Source organism: Triturus cristatus, chromosome 7 (assembly GCF_964204655.1).
Source record: "Triturus cristatus chromosome 7, aTriCri1.1, whole genome shotgun sequence".
Lineage (NCBI taxonomy): Eukaryota > Metazoa > Chordata > Amphibia > Caudata > Salamandridae > Triturus > Triturus cristatus.
In genome coordinates, this window is record NC_140590.1 from 938340804 (window position 1) to 938359044 (window position 18241).

Here is an 18241-nt window from a genome sequence, read left to right on the forward strand (position 1 = left end):
GTTTTTGCTTACATCGACTTTAGAAATATGCTAGTCAGTCAAATATTAGGAGTTGCTTCTCTTAGTCTATTGTCTAACTAAAAGTTAAGTTAATTGTTTTCTCATTTCATTTGTAGTGTTCTATTTTCTCTTCTTGAATGCTCAGTCTGACAGGTGCCAATGTATTTGAATTTTGAGTAAGACAGGCTTCGTTATCTAGTGCAGCATTAAATGGAATTGAAATAAAATGCAATCTTGTTTTCTCAACCCAGTAAAGTGTAACATTGTGTCACTAGGTGAGTCACCTGTTGTGTCTGTAGCTTCTGGATCACCTTCACCTCTGTCAACTATTTCTGCTCCTCCACCTCTTGGACCACAGAAGGCAAATAATGCAAACCATGACAGAAAGGTCCCACCTCCTATCGGAACAGAAAGACTTGCCCGCATTCGACAAGGTGGTTCTGCAACTCCGACTCCAGTAGGAAACAATTTTAGTGCTCCAGTTGGTCATGGTGGTATCTGGTCCTTTGGAGTAAACAGTGCATCAGGTAAGTCTGCTGCACCAAATAATAAATATAACAAAATATTATTTTTAAACTGTTTATCTCCCATACATTTTTGAGACATCCATGACAAAATACAGCACCCATCATTGTGAAGCTCTAATTAACATACCAGGGTTTTAATTTTAAGTTTATTAAAGTAAAAAGGAGATGTATCGATTTGGCAACTGTTTCATCTGTATTTTCACTCACATGATAGTTTCCTTAATTGGGTTGCACTGGTTGTGAGTGCCTTTGTCTTAACCGTGGGAAAGACGTGTGTAGCATTAAATCAATAAAACCTCAGTATCCAATATGTTAAAGCTGAACACTTTCATTTTAAGGACCAAATAGCAGCTATTTCTGTGGATTCAGCTTGAATTCAGCTCCCTTCAAAGGCAGGTTATCATGCATTTTTTACCTTACATCTTGTGGCAAGGATCTTTGTTCATTTTAGACTTCTTTAAACAATCATATTATAACGTTGCTGCACTTGCTATCTTTCACTGGAACTTTATTTTTAGAGGGTTGTTTTTGGCTGGCTTAGTTTTCAATTCAATGGCAGGCTAGAGGAAATCATTCTCCTCTCTATAGGTCTCTGGGTTGATATGCCAATTGAACTTTTAAGGTCTGGATTTTGACAACACATCCTTTCATCAGACCTGTTGCTTATAATACATATAGACTGGACTTTGGGTCCGCCTGTTTCAACCTTTGACTTTCCTCCACCTGCCCCTTTCAGCCATTTTGCTTGAGACTTTGTCAATCACATCTTTGCTTTGCCACTGGAGTATTCATCTTTCACTTAGTGCTATTAGCTTTTTGAGTATTTCCTTCCGCTTCCACTTCAGTGCTTCTATTGAACTGCATGAGGGACTACTTTATTAATATAGTCCCCTCTTTTTGCTTATGCTGGCTCTCTCCTGTGTCTCTTACTCTGTTCCTCTTCTGTTCGTCCTTGCTGTTCCCACCCACCCCTCCTTTCCTTGTGTGGACCTCGTTCCCTTGCCCACAACCCTATTGTGAGGAAACAAGGTATATTATATGATGTGGGTGTGAAGCATCCCTTTGTAATAAACTTCCAACCCCTTAAGGACCAGTCAGGTTTTGTTTGTCAAACCTTAACTCAACAATGGGTAGCTGTGGCTGAGAGCAGTCAGGCTTCAACAAAGGAACAGATGTAAAGAATTTAAATAGCACAAAAACAATTGAAGAAGAAAAACTTGACACAAGAAATTGACACCAGTTTATTAAAAAAAATCAATTTTTATGAATTTATGGACACCTGAACGAAAAAGATCCACTAGAGGGTTCCTGAGATATAGATTTTACAAGGAACAATAAACCAAGACTTTTCACTTAACAGCGAACACGCACTTGCAAATTCAACAAATTTGATACGAAAAAGCTTTTTCAACAACACTTTGTCAAAGTGGAGTGCGGTTACTCCTAGTTACTTTGGGAGACCAACTCTGGCATGGAGCCAGTCAAGGGGTTCAGCAATGTCAGAAGAAAAAGTTACTTAGCAAAAAAAAAGATATAGTCTTCATTCCAGTTCCTTGGTCAGTGGTCCCTTGCCCTTGACTTCTGTGGAGTAGTCCTTGAGCAAGTGATACAGGATGCTGAAGATGCTGTGCGGTCAACGGGGTCTTCCTGTGGCCACATGAGAGAAAATCCAGGGTATAAATGCGAATGGCCAAGGGAAGCGAGCAGTGGGGCATGAGGTCTTTGTAGTGCCTAGTCATAGGTGCAAAATGTCTCTTTTAAGGGTCGCAAACTATGCACAAGGGATGGCCATAGGCCCGACCTTGTGCTCAGAGGTGTCAGTGAATAGCCTATGGTTGTGCTGTGGTCAGGCACTGTACACAAATCAGACTATACCCTGCTAAATGTTGTGCATGGCTGGTTATTGTAGGATGGATCAGTCACATCACTGCTGGAGGCTTTGTTGAAGTGGTTTTGGTAGGACAAGGCTGGCACAATACCAGTACCAAGAGTTCTCTGCTCACAGCTGAAGGCCATGCTCAACAGGTTTGGGTGGGAACATGGGCTGGCACTGTGCCCGGGGAACCCTGCACATAGCCAAAGTCTGTGCACTGCTCTTTTGGGTGATAATGGTACAGAGCTTTTCCTATGATAAGTCCTTCTGCTTAAAGAACACTGATGCAGCTGTATTGGGTGTGGTGGAAGCAGGTTGTCATTAAAAACCAACAAAAACAACTGTTTAGGGTTCTGTTTTTCTTATAACAAATTGCCATTTGTCTTTACCTCCCTGGGAAATCCCTTAATCAAGTTATAGTTATTGATGCTATGGTTATAATGGAAATCCTTAGGTAATGGTAAGCTGTGCATACTATAACTTATATCCCCACTATGAGCTGCTTATGACCTCATAAATTCCATCACTGATGTCTCACTAAAGCCCTTACTGATGGAGCCAGATATAACATCATCATTGACCAATAGTTGAGAGAAAATGCCAAATACCACACCCTACGCCCAGACTACACTGCGCACAGTTAAAGAACATACACATCAGTTGTGTGGTGTCACAATTTTGTGACTTTTGGATGAAAACTGCATGGAGGCTCTGCTGGCTGATTAGTAGTCTAATACTAGTCCACTGAATTAAGCACAGATGTTCCTTTTCAAGGACAGATTAGGGGACACCGAACACTGGGCTTATTAACCTGCACTGGTGCTTTTAAGGAGAGGCTACACAGCCGGGGCCTGTGCTGGTGGAGGAGGGGTCGCGGCCTAGCCTGCTCCCACATGTGCTGTGGCAGAGTGGTCCCACTATTGGACAGACTTGGGCCCCAAGCTGGGTGCTTATGTGACATGGGACACCGACTCTTGGAGTGCATGGGAGTTACCACAACCCTCAGAGGTGAGGTGCGGGCCTAAAAGATCTTAAGCTGGCTGATGGGGAAGGCCCTTTCCGGTTTATGGTCCTGCACCGGGGGAGTGGCGGACTGTGGTAGAGTGGCTAGACTTATGGAAGTGCTAGACATGGGGCAAAAAATGGTGTCATGTAGGGTGCCTTTTCTGGAATCCTTATTACATGGACAGGGAGCTAAGTCTGAATCCTTCACCCACCCCCTCGGGCTTGTCGGCAAAGTCCATCCTAAATCATGTCAAAAGGAAGCGATGATGGTTAGATATTACAAAACAAAGATATGGCTTTATGAACTGGGTTGTTTTAACAATTAAAAATTGCCTAACCAAAGGTTTGGTCATAGCTCCCATCTAATTTTCTGATGTTTGTAGAGGGAGAAAGCTTTAGATGTCCATTTTATGTCTGCCTTGGTGATGGAACTGGGGCAATAAAAAAATATATGGACGACCTAAGAGCATAAAACTCTGCTTTGTGTCTCAACCAAGTTATGGACATAATATGGTCAAGGCCAAGAACAATCACCCAAAATTAACAGATTCATATTAGCCTCTGGTTTAAACCACACATTAAGCCATAATATCAGTGGGAGGAGTTGTAACTCCCAGCTCTTCATGGACCATGACCAAAGTAATACTTGGTGGAAGGGTTAGCAGTCTTCTTAACATCATTTTTTGGTGCAGCAACATAACCCCAAAAATCTCACCCATAGGACATAATTGAGAGACACTTTGCATTGTATATTCTTAACATAGCATCAATGGATTTATGACCTAATCTCCTTGCAAAGTCAAATATGCAATCAGTGGACCTCCCAACAATTAATCGTTTCTGTTTCAATAAAGGGGTGCAGCTAAGAGCAGAGTCAAATAGTATCGCAAAATAAGAAAACAACTGCACTTTACTGAGTTAGATGCCTTTAACGAACAAATTCCTGGATTTTGTAACCTTAGGTCCTTTTACCATAACATGTGACTTTTTTTACATTGGTTTTTAAGTCCAAGCTGTCCATGACATAACAAAGGAATCTAAAAGTTGCTGTAATCCAATAGCAGTTCTAGGAATGAGAACAGTGTCTCTGTGTAAAGCAGAGCTGCTAAAGTTCTCTTCCCTGTGATCGGCATATGCCTCCTATGTTTAAGTAAAATAGATTTGAGACTATTAAATAAATAAGAAGGTAGCTAAAATACTTCCCTGTCAGACGCCCCTTTTCAAACTAAAGTGCTGAGCGCATTTCTCCTCCTTAGCATTAGCTATCTGGTGCTGTTAAATTGCTGTGGAAGTTCCTCAATAGCCAAATATCCCACTTAACCCCTTGTGGAACCCAGTATAGTCCAGAGTTGATCACTGTTCACTCTATTGAAAGTGGAGCGAAAGTCCATGAAGGCCAAGTAAAGTGTGTCCTTTTTGGCCACTGTGTATTTTGAAGCAACTTAAGTAAAGGCTGAGGCATTGGCCACCGGCCCCTGACATCCATATTGTATATGGGAAAGAGCATTATGTTCATTAGCCCAAAGTTGCAAATGGTTTACGGCTGCTTGTCCGTGAATTTTCACTTTAGAATCGAACAAAAGGATAGGTCGATAACAACACGGGTCTTCCCTACAGCCCTTTTTAAACACGGGAACAATTACCAAGTGAGACCAGGATGCAGGAAACCCCCGTTTTACAGCGTTGTTAAGATATTGCGTAACCAAGGGTGCCCAAAGATCAACAATGGGTTTAAAAAGATCACCTGTGACCCCATCTGGACCATGGGCTTTGTTAGGCAAAGCAATAATTTAATTGCATCTCTTACCTCCTACCATTGAAATATAAATCTGATAGAGACTTCATCTAGCCACAGATTCCTTACTTTAGAATATCTCCAGGCGTCAGACTGCAGATTGTCTAGCAGTACCCCTGCACACCGGTAGGTGGCATTATTAAGTTCCACGTAGATGTTGTCCACTCTGTAAGTGACGTGCTCATTACTATATAGGCACCACCACGGTGCGCTGACATCATTTCTTTCCTTTCCACGCCAGATAGCGCTAATCCAGATTGAGCTTTTCCTCATTCCCTTTTTGAATGCCCTTTTTTCACTTTGTCAACTCTTTTTCAAAAAATGTTCTCCTTGTGTGAGGATGTCCCCTAAGAAACCAGATGGTTTTAAACCATGTGGGGCTTTTCACGGCAAATGTCGGTGATAGACTTTGTGTGTTTGTGGTGGCTTGAGCCAGGACGCAACTCCAAAGCATGTGAGGACTGCCATACCATGCAACGAAGGCGCTGAGAGAGCGATCCCTTAAGCTCTTCACCGCCTGACATCTGACGACTCTGCGACTATTGAGATTCCGTTCACGTGGGAGGCCCGGGACCTTTTGCGGAGCCTACCTGATGTTCCTCATTGCATTCCAAGTCATCGGGGAAGTCAGGTAAGTCCCACAAGCACAAGATGTCGAAGAAATCCAAGTGTTCTTTGACTTCCCCATATCTGTTGATGTCATCTGATGAGCTGAAGGAACGTCGGCACTCCAGTTCCCACGAAACACAAGATCTGAATCTGGGTCCGGTCCGGTCCGTACTTGCCCAATTTTGCCAGAACGACCTCCTCCCAGTTAAAGAATTTTATGAAGCCAAGCACCTCATTTTTGGGTGGTACAGCCCCTCTGGAGCACCTTTGCGCCCCACAGGCGCGGGAGGGGACCCTACTGGAATTACGCCGGTGGGTTCAACCTTGGCACCAGTCGGGCTATTGTGGTGCACTGGGCGGCTAGGGTCCTAGAGCTTGACCTGCCCTCAGTGGCAGTCAAAACTAATGTTTGACAGAGATGCTTCAGCCGGGAGCTTCCCCCTCAGAACCCTTACTCCCATTTAATGAAGCTCTTATGGACGTCCTACCTGAGTCCTGGTCCAAGCCCTACACAAGGGCTCTTGTGAATAGCATGATTGCCCGCTGCCATCACCCCGCTCCTGGGGATCCCAGTTTCCTTACCCAGCTCCCCACTCCAGAGTGTTTGGTGGACCTAGCCTTCTCTTCTCGCATTCACCCTGGCACATTCCCTACCACTTCACCGAATAGGGAATCCAAGAGGCTGGATACCTTCCGTTAGAGAATGTTCTCTACTACCAGCCTGGCTCTGCAGTCGGTGAAGACCCCATGCCTCTTGGGCTGTTATTCCCATACTCTGTGGAATTCAGTGCTACTTACGGTCCCGGAGGCTGACTGGAGCGATGCAACAAAGTTCTCGATCAGATGTGGACTTTGTAGGAAGGTGGCTATCTGACTATGGTTACCCCCAACTTTTTGCCTAGTGTCTAGCTGGTTTTTCGACTTAGTTGGCCTGAGATCCTGCCATTCAGGGTCTCAGGCTGTCTGCTCTCACTTTAAAATGGACTCCATGTACCCTAGGTACATACCCAATTGGTAAGGATCACCTTATTGGACCCTGTACAGTGTACCCTAGGTACCCAGGGCATAGGTGTACCCTAGGCCTACCAGGGGCTGCAGCATGTATTATGCCACCCCTGGCCTGGCCTTCCAATCAGACACAACTGGCTGATCACTCAGCTGGGGCAAGGTCGTGTAATCACCCCTTGCTTAGATATAGTATACCTATATCTACCCTTAAAATAGACACGTGTACCTGTGAGCCACTCCTATGGCAGGCCTTAACAATCCTGGAGGCAGAGTTCTTGGTAACATGTGAGATGGTGCTCTAGCATGAGCTGAGCCTGTCTGCAGCTTTCGGAACCATGTCCTTATAGCTGTTCTATGATATAGCCTACCATATACTCTTAAAGTACCTTATAATCTTAAACGGTTATAGTAACTATGGTTTGGCTTTATCAAAACATGTCGTGTAAGGTGTCTAACACTTTGGAATAATACCCCCATACCATTTCTGGGGATGAGGATATTATTCCTCCCTTCTAGAGGGAGAGACATGTTAAAATCCTACTTTGCTGTTTAACTCTCACCAAAGCCTCAGCATCACAAAATGGATGCTGCTGCCACAGACACGAGTCTGACCTCCTGCAGCTGGGAGCCCTCCCAGCCAGGGAGGCCTGGGCAATAGGTTTCCTGCTTGGGGAGGTGCTAGCACCTCCCCAGACAGACTTTAGTGTATTGGGGCAGGGAGGGCTGAAAGGAATGAGACATGCCTGGGGCACACAAGATGCTCCATGCATAGTCCAGTTCAAACCGGTGCTGGGGCACTCCAGCCCAGCTCTGGCGCGAAACTGGACAAAGGAAAGGGGGTGTAGCCACTCCCCTTCCTGGTCCCACCCATAGGAGGGACCTTGCAGGTAGCCCAGCCCACTAGCCCAATATATCAGTAGGTAGCCGAGCCCTGCTAAATTAGATTAACCTGAATCTGCAACTTGAACAGAAACTCTGGACCTTCGACATTCGACCTCAGGAAGAAGACTGAAGAAATCTCCCTTGTGGCCAAGGAGTGACCACCCTGGGCAACCAGGCACCATCCAGCGACCGCTGCTTGCTTTGCGACTGATCCTACGAGGGACGACTGCAGAGACTGACCAGCGCCGAGACTTCCAGACACCTCTGAACCAGATCCACATCTCCAGCGAAGCTGAGACCCGTGGAGGCGACGAGGGACGTGGGACCGGCGACTTGGAAAAAGTGGCTAGTAACTGATTAGCGCGACTTCCGAGGCTTCCTCGAGGCTGTGTTGGGGAATTGAGAAGCCCCACTCCCGAGCACCATCTGCAAAGAAGATCAGCTCCCCACACTTCACGTGTTCTGCGTGGGGCCCTTCTGCACCTGTGTTGCTCGACGTGTTGTCCGGTTGCTGGCCCGTTGGCTAGTAGCCTCTGCGACGACGAACCTTTGATTTCACCTTGCTGGTCCGGCTCCTCCAGACTGGCACCCGCTCCTCTGTGAAAGAGAAGCACCCCAGACCTTCCTGGTCTGCACCAGGAGCAAGTCCTCCATCCTGCGTGGGTTCCGCTTGCCAAGGCTTGTTGGGTCCTAGCTCGACTTTGACGCCGCCGACAGCAAGAGCCTACGTGGGACAGCTCACCTCCTGGTCCTGGTCGTCCTCGACGTCTCCTGGTACCCGTGGCTGCTGCGACAAACTTCACCTCTTCACCTGCATCTTCACGACATCGCCTGGTTCCTTCCTGGTTCCTTCCCGGCTCCTGGCTGGTGACCTAGACTCTGTCCCTTCTGCTTGCAGGTTCCTTCCTTCTTGATCCCATCCTTGGGATCCACCGGACACTCTTCACTGACTGCCTGTCAGCAACTTTCCTTCAGGCATCCATAGAAGTCAATGACGAAACCCGACGCAAGTTCACACCTATGCACCCGCAGTCCGTGGGCTAGGTAACTTGTGTACTTCGGTGCTCACAAGGGTATTGACTATCCTAGGGTCTAGTTTCCGAGTCTCGACTTTCTAGCAATCCCAGAAGTGTCCTAAAACTGTTAATTTCTAACTGCTAGTAATTCTATCGACTTTTACGCATTACGCGTGAGTGTTTCCACTCTGCACCTGAATCCCGTGGGCCTCCCACTTCCTAACCTTTGGTAGTATAGTGTAGCCCCAGCGATTCCCTAGGCCTATCCTGTGTTCGTGACAGTGGTCCTTATACCACTTACTTAGTATATGGTTTGCGTGGCCCCTAGGGCCTAACTGTATTACTTACCTGTGTGACTTAATGTATGCTTAAATAAGACTGTGTTGTACTTACCTCGAATCTCATAAAGAGTGCTGAGGGTTTGACTAGAATAAATACATTCTATTTTTATATATATCTGTTGTGGTGTCCTTTCATTTGGTATTCAAGGGATTACAAATGGTATAACAGCTGGCTTCACATGCCATACAGAGTTTAGCCTAAGACTGCTCTTGTCCATGCTACCACTAGGATAGCTGGTCTATAAGGTTGACTTTACAACCAATCACCATAAGGGTTGTTTGGACTGATACAAGGTGTACACTAGAATTAGTGACATCATGTATCAGGCCAGCTTCTCACAGACTTGACACAACCGACTCACTAGGCAGAGCGAGATCATAGTTGATGACCTTGCTGCACCACTCCTGGCTAAAAACATCTGGGTTTTCAGGGAATGTCCAGGCTTCCCTTTTGGGCATGCCCTTTGTTGGCTCTCGCATATATGGAGACAAGGCAGATTCAGCGCTAGTGCGTTTGAAGGACAACAGGGCTATAGACACGTCCTTGGGCTCGTCTATAGCCCCTCGTCCACCTCAATCCCCTTTTGGGCTATGGAAGGTGTTTCCAGCCACGCCCATTGCCTCCCAGACACCACAGCCAGCAGGCTTCCCTGCCTTTTCATGGCCGCAGACACATGTCCCAGTGATCACGTGGGACAGGTGGTCAGGTCAGTCAACTCCAGCCCCCTGGCAGCCACTGCCTCCAAGACTCTTTAGTCCACCCTCAAACCATGTTGGGCACCCAGTGGGAGGCAAGATAGCCATCTCCTCCCTCACTGGCTGTCAGTAACATCAGACCATTGGGTTCTACAGATAGTCCAGAGGGGTTACTCCTTCCTCTTTATGACATCCCCTCCACCCATTCCACCCACTAGCATTGGACTTGCGGGGCTCTTATTTCCACATCCCGCCAGCCCCACAGACGCTATCTGCACTTCACGGTGGGCAACAATCACTTTCAATTCGCTGTACTCCCCTTCGGCCTTACCAACAGCCCTCGGGTTTACACCAAGGAGATCGCAGTGGTTGCAGCTCATCTGCGGAAGTTAGGGACTTCTGTCGTTCGCCTACCTCGACAACTGGTTGTTGAAGGCAGGCTCACCCCGGGCGGTTGTCTCCGACTCTCAGACTATGGTGAACCTCCTGCATTCACTGGGATTCACCATCAACGTGGTCAGGTAACACATTACTCCCTCTCAGATTCTTCCTTTTATCTGAGCTGTTCTAGACATGGTGCAGTTTCTGGCCTATCCTCCTTAGTGGCGAGTCCAATTTTTATGGTAGGATACCAATGTTTCACCCTGTAACCTGGATTTCAGTGAGACTGACTCCGAGGCTGTTGGGCCTCATGGCCTCCTGCTGGTTACACATGCCCGATGGCATATGCAGGCTCTGTAGGTGGGACCTGAAGGTGCAGTGGGATCTGATGGTCCAGTGGATGTAGCATCAGGAGAATCTCTCCAACATGGCCTAGATCTGAGGGAACTGCAAAGGACTTGCACTGGTGGCTAACAAACCACAATTGGGTCAGTGACCGATCGCTCTCCGTCCCCAACCAGAGTTGCCTGTAGTGACTGATGCATCACTTCCTGGCCTGGGGTGGCCACCTGGAAGAGGTGGCAATCATAGGGTGCTGGTCTCTGGCGGAATCTAAGCTTCACATAAACCTGTTAGAGCTTCGGGCAATCCGGTGAGCATTAAAAGCCTTTTTGTTTTTATATAGTACAAACTCGACCCAAAGGTATCGGAGCACTTTAAATGAGCACCAGTTGTCCCGCCAGACTCAAACCTGGTTTCCCAGCTTCAAGGTCGGCTGCCCTAGCAGTTAAGCCACACCCTCTCCCCTTCTTCCTTTGATCAAGGAAAGGCTAGTGCAGGTTTTAACGGACAACACCACCAACATGTGTTACTGTAATAAACAGGGCGGGGGGAGTCATGGACCCTGTGTCAAGATGCTCTTCCCCTCTAGACATCGCTGGAACGTCAGGGCATTTCCCTGGTGGTTCAATACTTGGCAGGCTCTCTGAGCACCAGGCCAGATGACCTCAGCCAAAGATGCCTAGCGGAACACAAATTGCGGTTACACACGGAAGTGGTCCAAGGTCTCTTTCAGCAATAGGGAGAGCCTTGGTTAGATCTGTTTGCCACCACCAAGAACACACAATCTCAGCAGTTCTGCATGTTGGAGTTACCAAGGTGGCTGTCGCTCGAGTGGAGCTCCCTTTCCTGTACACTGTTCTACCAATACAACTCCAGCCCAGAGTTCTCAAGAAGATCAGGAATGACCGGGCCCAAGTCATTCTTTTGGCTTCGGATTGGGAAAGGAGAGTCTGGTATCCTGAGCTGTTGAGCATGACCATTGGTCCTCTGGTCAAGTTGCCTTTTCGGGAAGATATTCTGTCGCAGCAACAGGGCAAGGTCCTGTACCCGAACCTGCACACCCTCCACCTCCTTGCATGGAGATTGAGCGGTGACAGTTGATAGCTTTCTGCCTTCCTCACAAAGTCTGTGATATTATTCTGACAGCCAGGCATCCCTCCACCAAGCCGGGATACTCCTGCTGTTGGCAAAAGTTTGCATCACGGTGTGCCTTTCATAGTGGGGACCCCTTTTCTGCACCTCTCTCACATGTTCTTTTGTTTGCACTTTCATTGGCCCAGGAGGGCTCTGCTTTGGGCATAGTTAAATGTTACCTGTCTGCCATCTCAGCATTTTTTCGGTTGCCGGACCAACCTTCTCTTTTTAAGCCACCGCTTGTGGCTAGGTTCCTTAACGAACTTCAACATATGTTTACACCTAAGCCCATTATCATGCCTCAGTGGGATCTCATCCTGGTCCTAACTTTTCTTATGTGTGACCCCTTCAAGCCTCTGCACAATTGTCCTCTTGCGCTGTGAACCATCAATAATGCCTTTTTAGTGTCCGTATCATCGGCCAGGAGGGTCAGTGAACTCCAAGCGCTCTCGGCGCACCCATACTTATACTAGCTTTTACTCAGACAAACTGGTCCACCGGACACGTGCTTCCTTCCTGCCAAAGGTTGTCCCTCCTTTCCTTGTAAGCCAGAATATCTTTGCTCCCCCTCATCTCTGCTAAGGAGATGAGTCTCCGCCGTCCGGACCCAAAAAGAGCGTTGTCATTCTATCTTGACCATTCAAAAGAGTTCTGGGTGGACAATCAACTCTTCGTAGGTTATGTGGGAGCAAAAAAAGTGAAAGCTGTACAAAAAAGAACCATTGCTTAATGAATTGTCCTGGGTATTAACATCTGTTATGCTTGGTCAAGAAGCAGCCCCCTGATGGCTTGTGGGATCATTCTACCAAAGCCAAGGCTGCAACCATGGCGTTAGCACACAGCGTTCCTCTCCTAGATGTTTGTCAGTCGGCGATGTGGACATTTCTGCACATTTTAAGAAAATATTACTGCCTGGACATTTAGGTCCGTTGGTGATGGGCACTTCACCCCTTCTTTCCTATAGGATATTTTGGTTTAATCTGATTCGCATCCACCTCCGGGGATGTATTGCTTGCTATTCAAAGGTTAGGAATCTGCAGCTAGAAGTCTCTAGCAGATGAACCAGTTACATGCCTTCGGTAACGCCTTATCTGGCAGAGACTATGCCACTACTGTTCTTGGTGCTGGCAAAATGAGTTCCTCCCAGCCGTCTCTGCATTTTTTTTTAAGTGCTTAGGGCTATAGTCTAGTTTACACAACAAGAAGCAATTAATGCTCTTTGTCTTGGAGTTTGGTTTAGTGACCACTATAATTCTCGAGCCGCAGATTCCTTCACGTAGAATTATCCCCAAGCGTGAGACTGGATCCAGAAACTTTTTGCCACAGCATCTCTGCGCGCCGGGGGCGGGGCGACATCACGCGACTCCGCCCAGGCGTCCACATCAGTTTTTTCCTTTTCCGCGTGCAACGCGGATACGTTCCTTGCTACGGGCCTGTTTAGGGCCCTCTTTCTTCCATTCCTTTTGGTGGAACAGTGTGCGAATGCCTTCGGGCTTTTAAAATTGCACGTTTTGTGGGCGTCTTATGTCGACGACGGACCCTCATCTCATTTGCATGTGGTGTTTGGGAGAGGATCACAGCACCACAGATTGTGCGGCATGCCAAAAGTTGAAGCCGAAGTCGCGGCGGGAGCACCGAATGAAGCTTCTCTCGGCGCGTCTCTCCAGGTCGACGTCCTCCCCTTGGTCTGCTTCGGCGGACGGCTTCAGGTCCGGCCGTGGTAGTAGTCGCCTTTCCCTGATAGGTAAGTGTCGCAGTTCGTCCCCGGGGGCTGGTGTCCGGCCTACGGGGGATGTGAACTCCGCGGGTGATGTGGCCCCGCGTGTCGTCCTATCCACCGTTTCCCGGTGTTGGGGCATCGAGAGTCCAGATGGAGACTTACGCGGCGGCTTTTCAGGCCTCGCTAGCGTCTCCTCCTCCCTCCCCTCCTGGGGCGTCGGCGGATCCCTCGCCCTGCGCAGGGCCCTCAGCGGCGCCGCCGGTGACTCCGGCCCCGACTCGGTCGGATCCAGGCTTGGATGATGTGGTGCCGTTTGAGTGTGGCTCCTCTGGGCACCTCCTTCGGGCCACGGCATCTCTGCCTCGCCGCACACTCCCGCGGGGGGCCTTGTGGAGTCGGGGGAGGTCGCCGGGACTCGGGTCGCATCCTCGAGCACCTCTCGGTCCCTTGGCAGGGTGGTCCTGTCGAACGCCTAGGTGACTCCGCTACGGTGCCGGCAGCAGCTGGACCATGCAGAGCCACAGCGGTCTGTGGACACTCCTCGTCCCGCTCCGGGCCAAGGGCGGACCCCTCGTCCCTATCCAGGCCCCTCTCGTACCTCCGCACAGGTGGCTGCCTCGTTGGAGGGCGAGTCGGAGGTTGTATCGTCCCTGGTGCTGTCACAGGGGTTGCTGGGCGAACTTCGCCTCCTTCTGGGCCGTGGCCAGCGGAGGGCTTCGGGCCCCTCCCTGGGCCCGTCCCGTTCCCCCATGCCGGTGGTTGCCTCGGCGGGGGTCAAGCCGGCGCCGCTCCGGGGCCGGGGCCGCTCCAGCTCTACTCCGGTCCCCACTCCGGTCTCCAGTGCGGAGTGACTTGGAGGTCCCTTGCCCGATGGTGCTGGTGTTCTGCCTCAGGCAGCGGACTCTACGTTTCCGCGCACGGGTCGTACCGCGGATTCGTCTTCGGACGCTCCTTCTCCGGAGGCAGGCTGCATATTGGTATCGTCCTCCCCGGAGACTGGCTGCCGTGTGGTGGCCTTTTCACCGGCGTTGAAGGGCGGCCCGCCCTTCCTGAGGCAGAAGTGTTCGTCGGAAGAGCGGCAGGTCCCTCATTCTTCAGCTCCTCCTGACTTCCAGGTCTGGCCCTTGTCCGCCCCGCTTGGCCTCGGGGACGTCCGCCTTCGTTTGCAGCCGTCGCCCACGGAGGAGCTGCTTTCTCCACCGCGGGGCCCTACGGATGCGGGTGCGGCCTTCGCTCCTGCGGTGTCCACGGCTGTGGGCATCCTATGCATGGGTGACCCGGTGTCTCACTTTCCGGCGGACCATCTGTTGGAGGTCCTCCACCAGGGCTCTGGTGGGAGGGAAATCTTGCTTCCCTTTGAAGGTTCGCTCCTTTCTGCCTTGGCGGGGGCTTGGAGGCGTCCTGCCTCCGGGGACCCGGTGCCTCCGCATCTTCTGCATCTGCACCTTCCGACGCCGCGTGACCCGGCGTGCCTGTCCATTCACCCCTCAGCCGCCAGCCCCCTTTTGCGGACTGCTTTTCCCTCCCTGCCGCCCCGGTTAGCTCCGCCGTCCAGAGAGACCCACTAGCTGGACACTTGGGGACGCAACATTTTCGCCTCGACCAGTGGGCCCTTAACACCTTGTGTGTGTGCTGGCCTCCTCCTGTTTGTGGGACTCGGCTGAGTCTCTGGGGTCTTCAGCGTCCCAGGAGTCTGCTCAGGTGGATTTGCGGCATCATGCCTTGGATGGTTGGGAGCTTGTGGCGTTTATTCTCTGCTCCGCTCTGGACATCTCTGAGGCGCTGGGCCGGGCCATGGCTTCCTCAGTCGCTCTCCGTCGCCATGCTTGGCTTCGGGACGGCGTCTTCCCCGAAAATATTCGGGAGAGGCTCATTGATCTCCCATTTGATAGCAGTCTGTTGTTCAATGCCCCGGCCGACTACGCCATCCAGAGGCTCTTGGCAGGGCTCCGTCCCCCCCTCCTCCGTCCCCTCCTCAATGACTTCTGAGTTAGGGTTGCTTCTGGTCCTTTTTAGGCCGGCTGTTATGGTTGTGGAGTCTGTTTTTCTGGCTGTTTACGTCCTTCCTGTGACTTTGGCATTGTTGGCTGCTGGACTGCCTTTTTGTTGTTGTGTGAGTTCTGCAGGAGTTGTTGCGCAGACTTGGCCCTGAGATTGGGCCTTATGCTTTGCTTGGGCTGCTGTCAAGCCTGCAGCGGGGTGCTTTTTTTCCCCGTGGTTCTTTTGTTTCTTCCTCTGCTGCGGAAGTTCTTCCAAAGAGGGTTCCCATATCTTGGGACTTCACGTGCCCTATGTGGGGTTATGGTGGCTGTCGTATGGCTTGCCCTCTGCTGGAGGGTTCTGGTCACCGTCTGGTACCTGTTCTCCATGGTGTTTACGTAGGTTTCTTTTGCTTCCTGAGGTCGTGTGCGCGGCCACTCGTGGTGATGGCCCGTGCCTCTCCTCCTCTCCCTGCTCCCGTTCTGCGGTCTGGGGTGTCCGTGTTCTCCCTTGCCAGGCGTCGCCTACTCTGCCTTCCTGGGGCCTCGGGCTGTTCTTCTTGCTTCTGGCCTTGACTGCCGGCATTGTTCTGGCTGGAAGGCTGCTGTCAATCTGGAGTGGGCTCGCCTTCTTCTCCCTAGTTTCCTTGGGCTCTCTAGGCTTCTTCTTCTTCTTCCGTCTTCCTGTCTTGGCATTCGGCGGAAGCTATGTTGCCTTGTGGGAGAGTGGGGAGCTTCGGCCTCTCAGTCCGTGCCCTTGGTTCCTCTGCTGTGAGTGTACGAGCCTCTTCAGCCGCCTTTCCCTCCTACATCCCCTTGGGGTCGGTGTGGTTCTGCTTGTGGGGGTTCCCTTGGCCTGGCCGGGGCGAGGTTCTACCTGGTCCACAGATCTAGTCCCCTGTGGGGCCCTCTGTTCTGCATTGGCTGGTGGGGTCCTTTCGCAGACCCTTCTTCCCAGGGGGTATTGCTAGGGTATCTATTCTACGTGAAGGAATCTGCGGCTAATAGTTTCTATCAGATGTACGAGTTACTTACCTTCGGTAACGATGTATCTGGTAGAGACGATTCTAGCTGCAGATTCCATCACGGCCCGCCCTTCCTCCCCTATTCTGCGAGGACCCTTTGGTTGGCCTTCGGTACTCGCCTCCCAGTGGGGGGGGCTGTGTCTCCTGTGAGTGCCTTCCTTGTTCTTGATGGGTGCCTCCGTCTGGGGGCGGTTCATTCCTCCCTTGGTTCCTTGGAGGATGGGGTTTCGGTGAGGGGGATTGCTTCTATCCTTGTCCTCCCTTCCTTCCATTGCAATCCTCTGGTTTAAGGGTCCTCTGGCCATGTCTTGCCCTTGTCCTTGTGGGTGGTTGCCCTCTAGGTTGGGGAGGCTTGGAAGTTTGTTGTCCCTGTCTGTCTTGGGACTGGTCCCATTCCTTGCTCGGGATGGGGGGGGTGGGCTACCTACATGTGTCAAGACTTTTACGTATGCTCTTGCCTCCAGGGCACAGGGATGGGAGGTTGTCTCTACTGGCAGGGTGACTGTGCAGGTTCCTGCTTCTTCTTTCCTTGCCTTGGGTTCTGCGGTGTTGGCACTACTCTGGTGGTGTTTTTTCACGTTTTTTTTCTTTCCAATTTTTTTCTGCTCTTCGCACCCTCTTCCCATGCTTCCACAGTTTTTTATCTGGTGCTTCCGTGTTGTGGTGCGGAAAAGTTCTCCGAAGAAAACTGATGTGGGCGCGCCGGGGCCGGTCTTATGTGACCTTGCTGACATCACGTAAGCGGATGACGCCTGGGTGGAGTCGCGTGATGTCGTCCCGCCCCCGGCGCGTAGGGCTGCTGTGGCAAAAAGTTTCCGGATCCAGTCTCACGCCTGGGAATAATTCTACTTGAAGGAATCTGCGGCTAGAATAGTCTCTTCCAGATACATCGTTACCGAAGGTAAGTAACTCGTACATCAGCACTAGTGCAGGCATGGTCAAGCCACCCTTTTGGTGAAGGTTGAGAAGCATTAAATGGCCTAATAAGAAAGGACTTAACTAATGAACAAATTATTTGATGAGAAGAGAAAATCCTTCTTTTCAAGAGAGCCTTCTTCTACACAGGGCTCAAACTCATGTGCACAAAGTTACATTAATTTAAAATAAAAAACATCCAGCAAAATCCTATCCCGTTAAATTTTGAGCCCATGGTCCTGTAGTGTAACCACACCATTACATTTCCTTTTGGGATCAATTCCCCCTCTACGTGATCAACTGGTCAACACACGACCACGAGCACCACAGACGATCAAAGAAACCACCCTGTGGGACCTCCCAGCTGTCACAGGACACTATCCGTGTGGCACATGCGGGGCATGCTCCTCTACGCGACACACAAAGTCACTACAACTGGGGAATTTTAAATGGGAACAACGAAAACATACTAATTGTAACACAACCAATTGTGTCTACCTCATCATATGCCCCTGCACCCTCTACTACATTTGAGATGACAACCAGAGCAATAAAGAAAAGAATCAGCGAACACAAGAGCACGGTGAGACGAGCGCTTCACAGCTACCAAACTGACAAACCACTTCTTAGAGAGAGGCCACCCATGTGAAGCCATCCAGTGGACCATCCTAGAGGCCAATCCATGCTGGTACAGTGTCTCTCTCCTTAGACGTGAACAACTGGGTCCATCGCCTTCACACCAACACACAGGTCCTGAACGATGAAATCCCGTGGTCAGAACTGTAAACCAACCCCATCACCCTCCCCTTGCGGACCAGTATCACAATACCTTTGAAACAACACCCCATAGGGATTTGCTAACCCAGTCGCTGTAATAGTCTCATGAGTACATCACAACAGACCAACCCTCCAGGTTGGCAACCCCTTTACCATACCCCAACTTCATGAGATAATGCACTCATTTACTACCCGTAGTGTCCACCCCTGATTCCT

The 18241-nt window shown here is 50.1% G+C and overlaps 1 protein-coding gene across 2 annotated transcripts in view; it reads left to right on the forward strand.

The window, feature by feature from the left end:
* ANKHD1 (ankyrin repeat and KH domain containing 1) overlaps nt 1-18241 on the forward strand; it is a 1109311-nt gene that overhangs the window by 976903 nt on the left and 114167 nt on the right. For both annotated transcript variants that reach the window (XM_085617924.1, XM_085617925.1), the window contains exon 31: nt 276-527. In XM_085617924.1, the coding sequence (XP_085474050.1) occupies nt 276-527 (252 nt within the window). The remainder of the gene's footprint in view (nt 1-275; nt 528-18241) is intronic.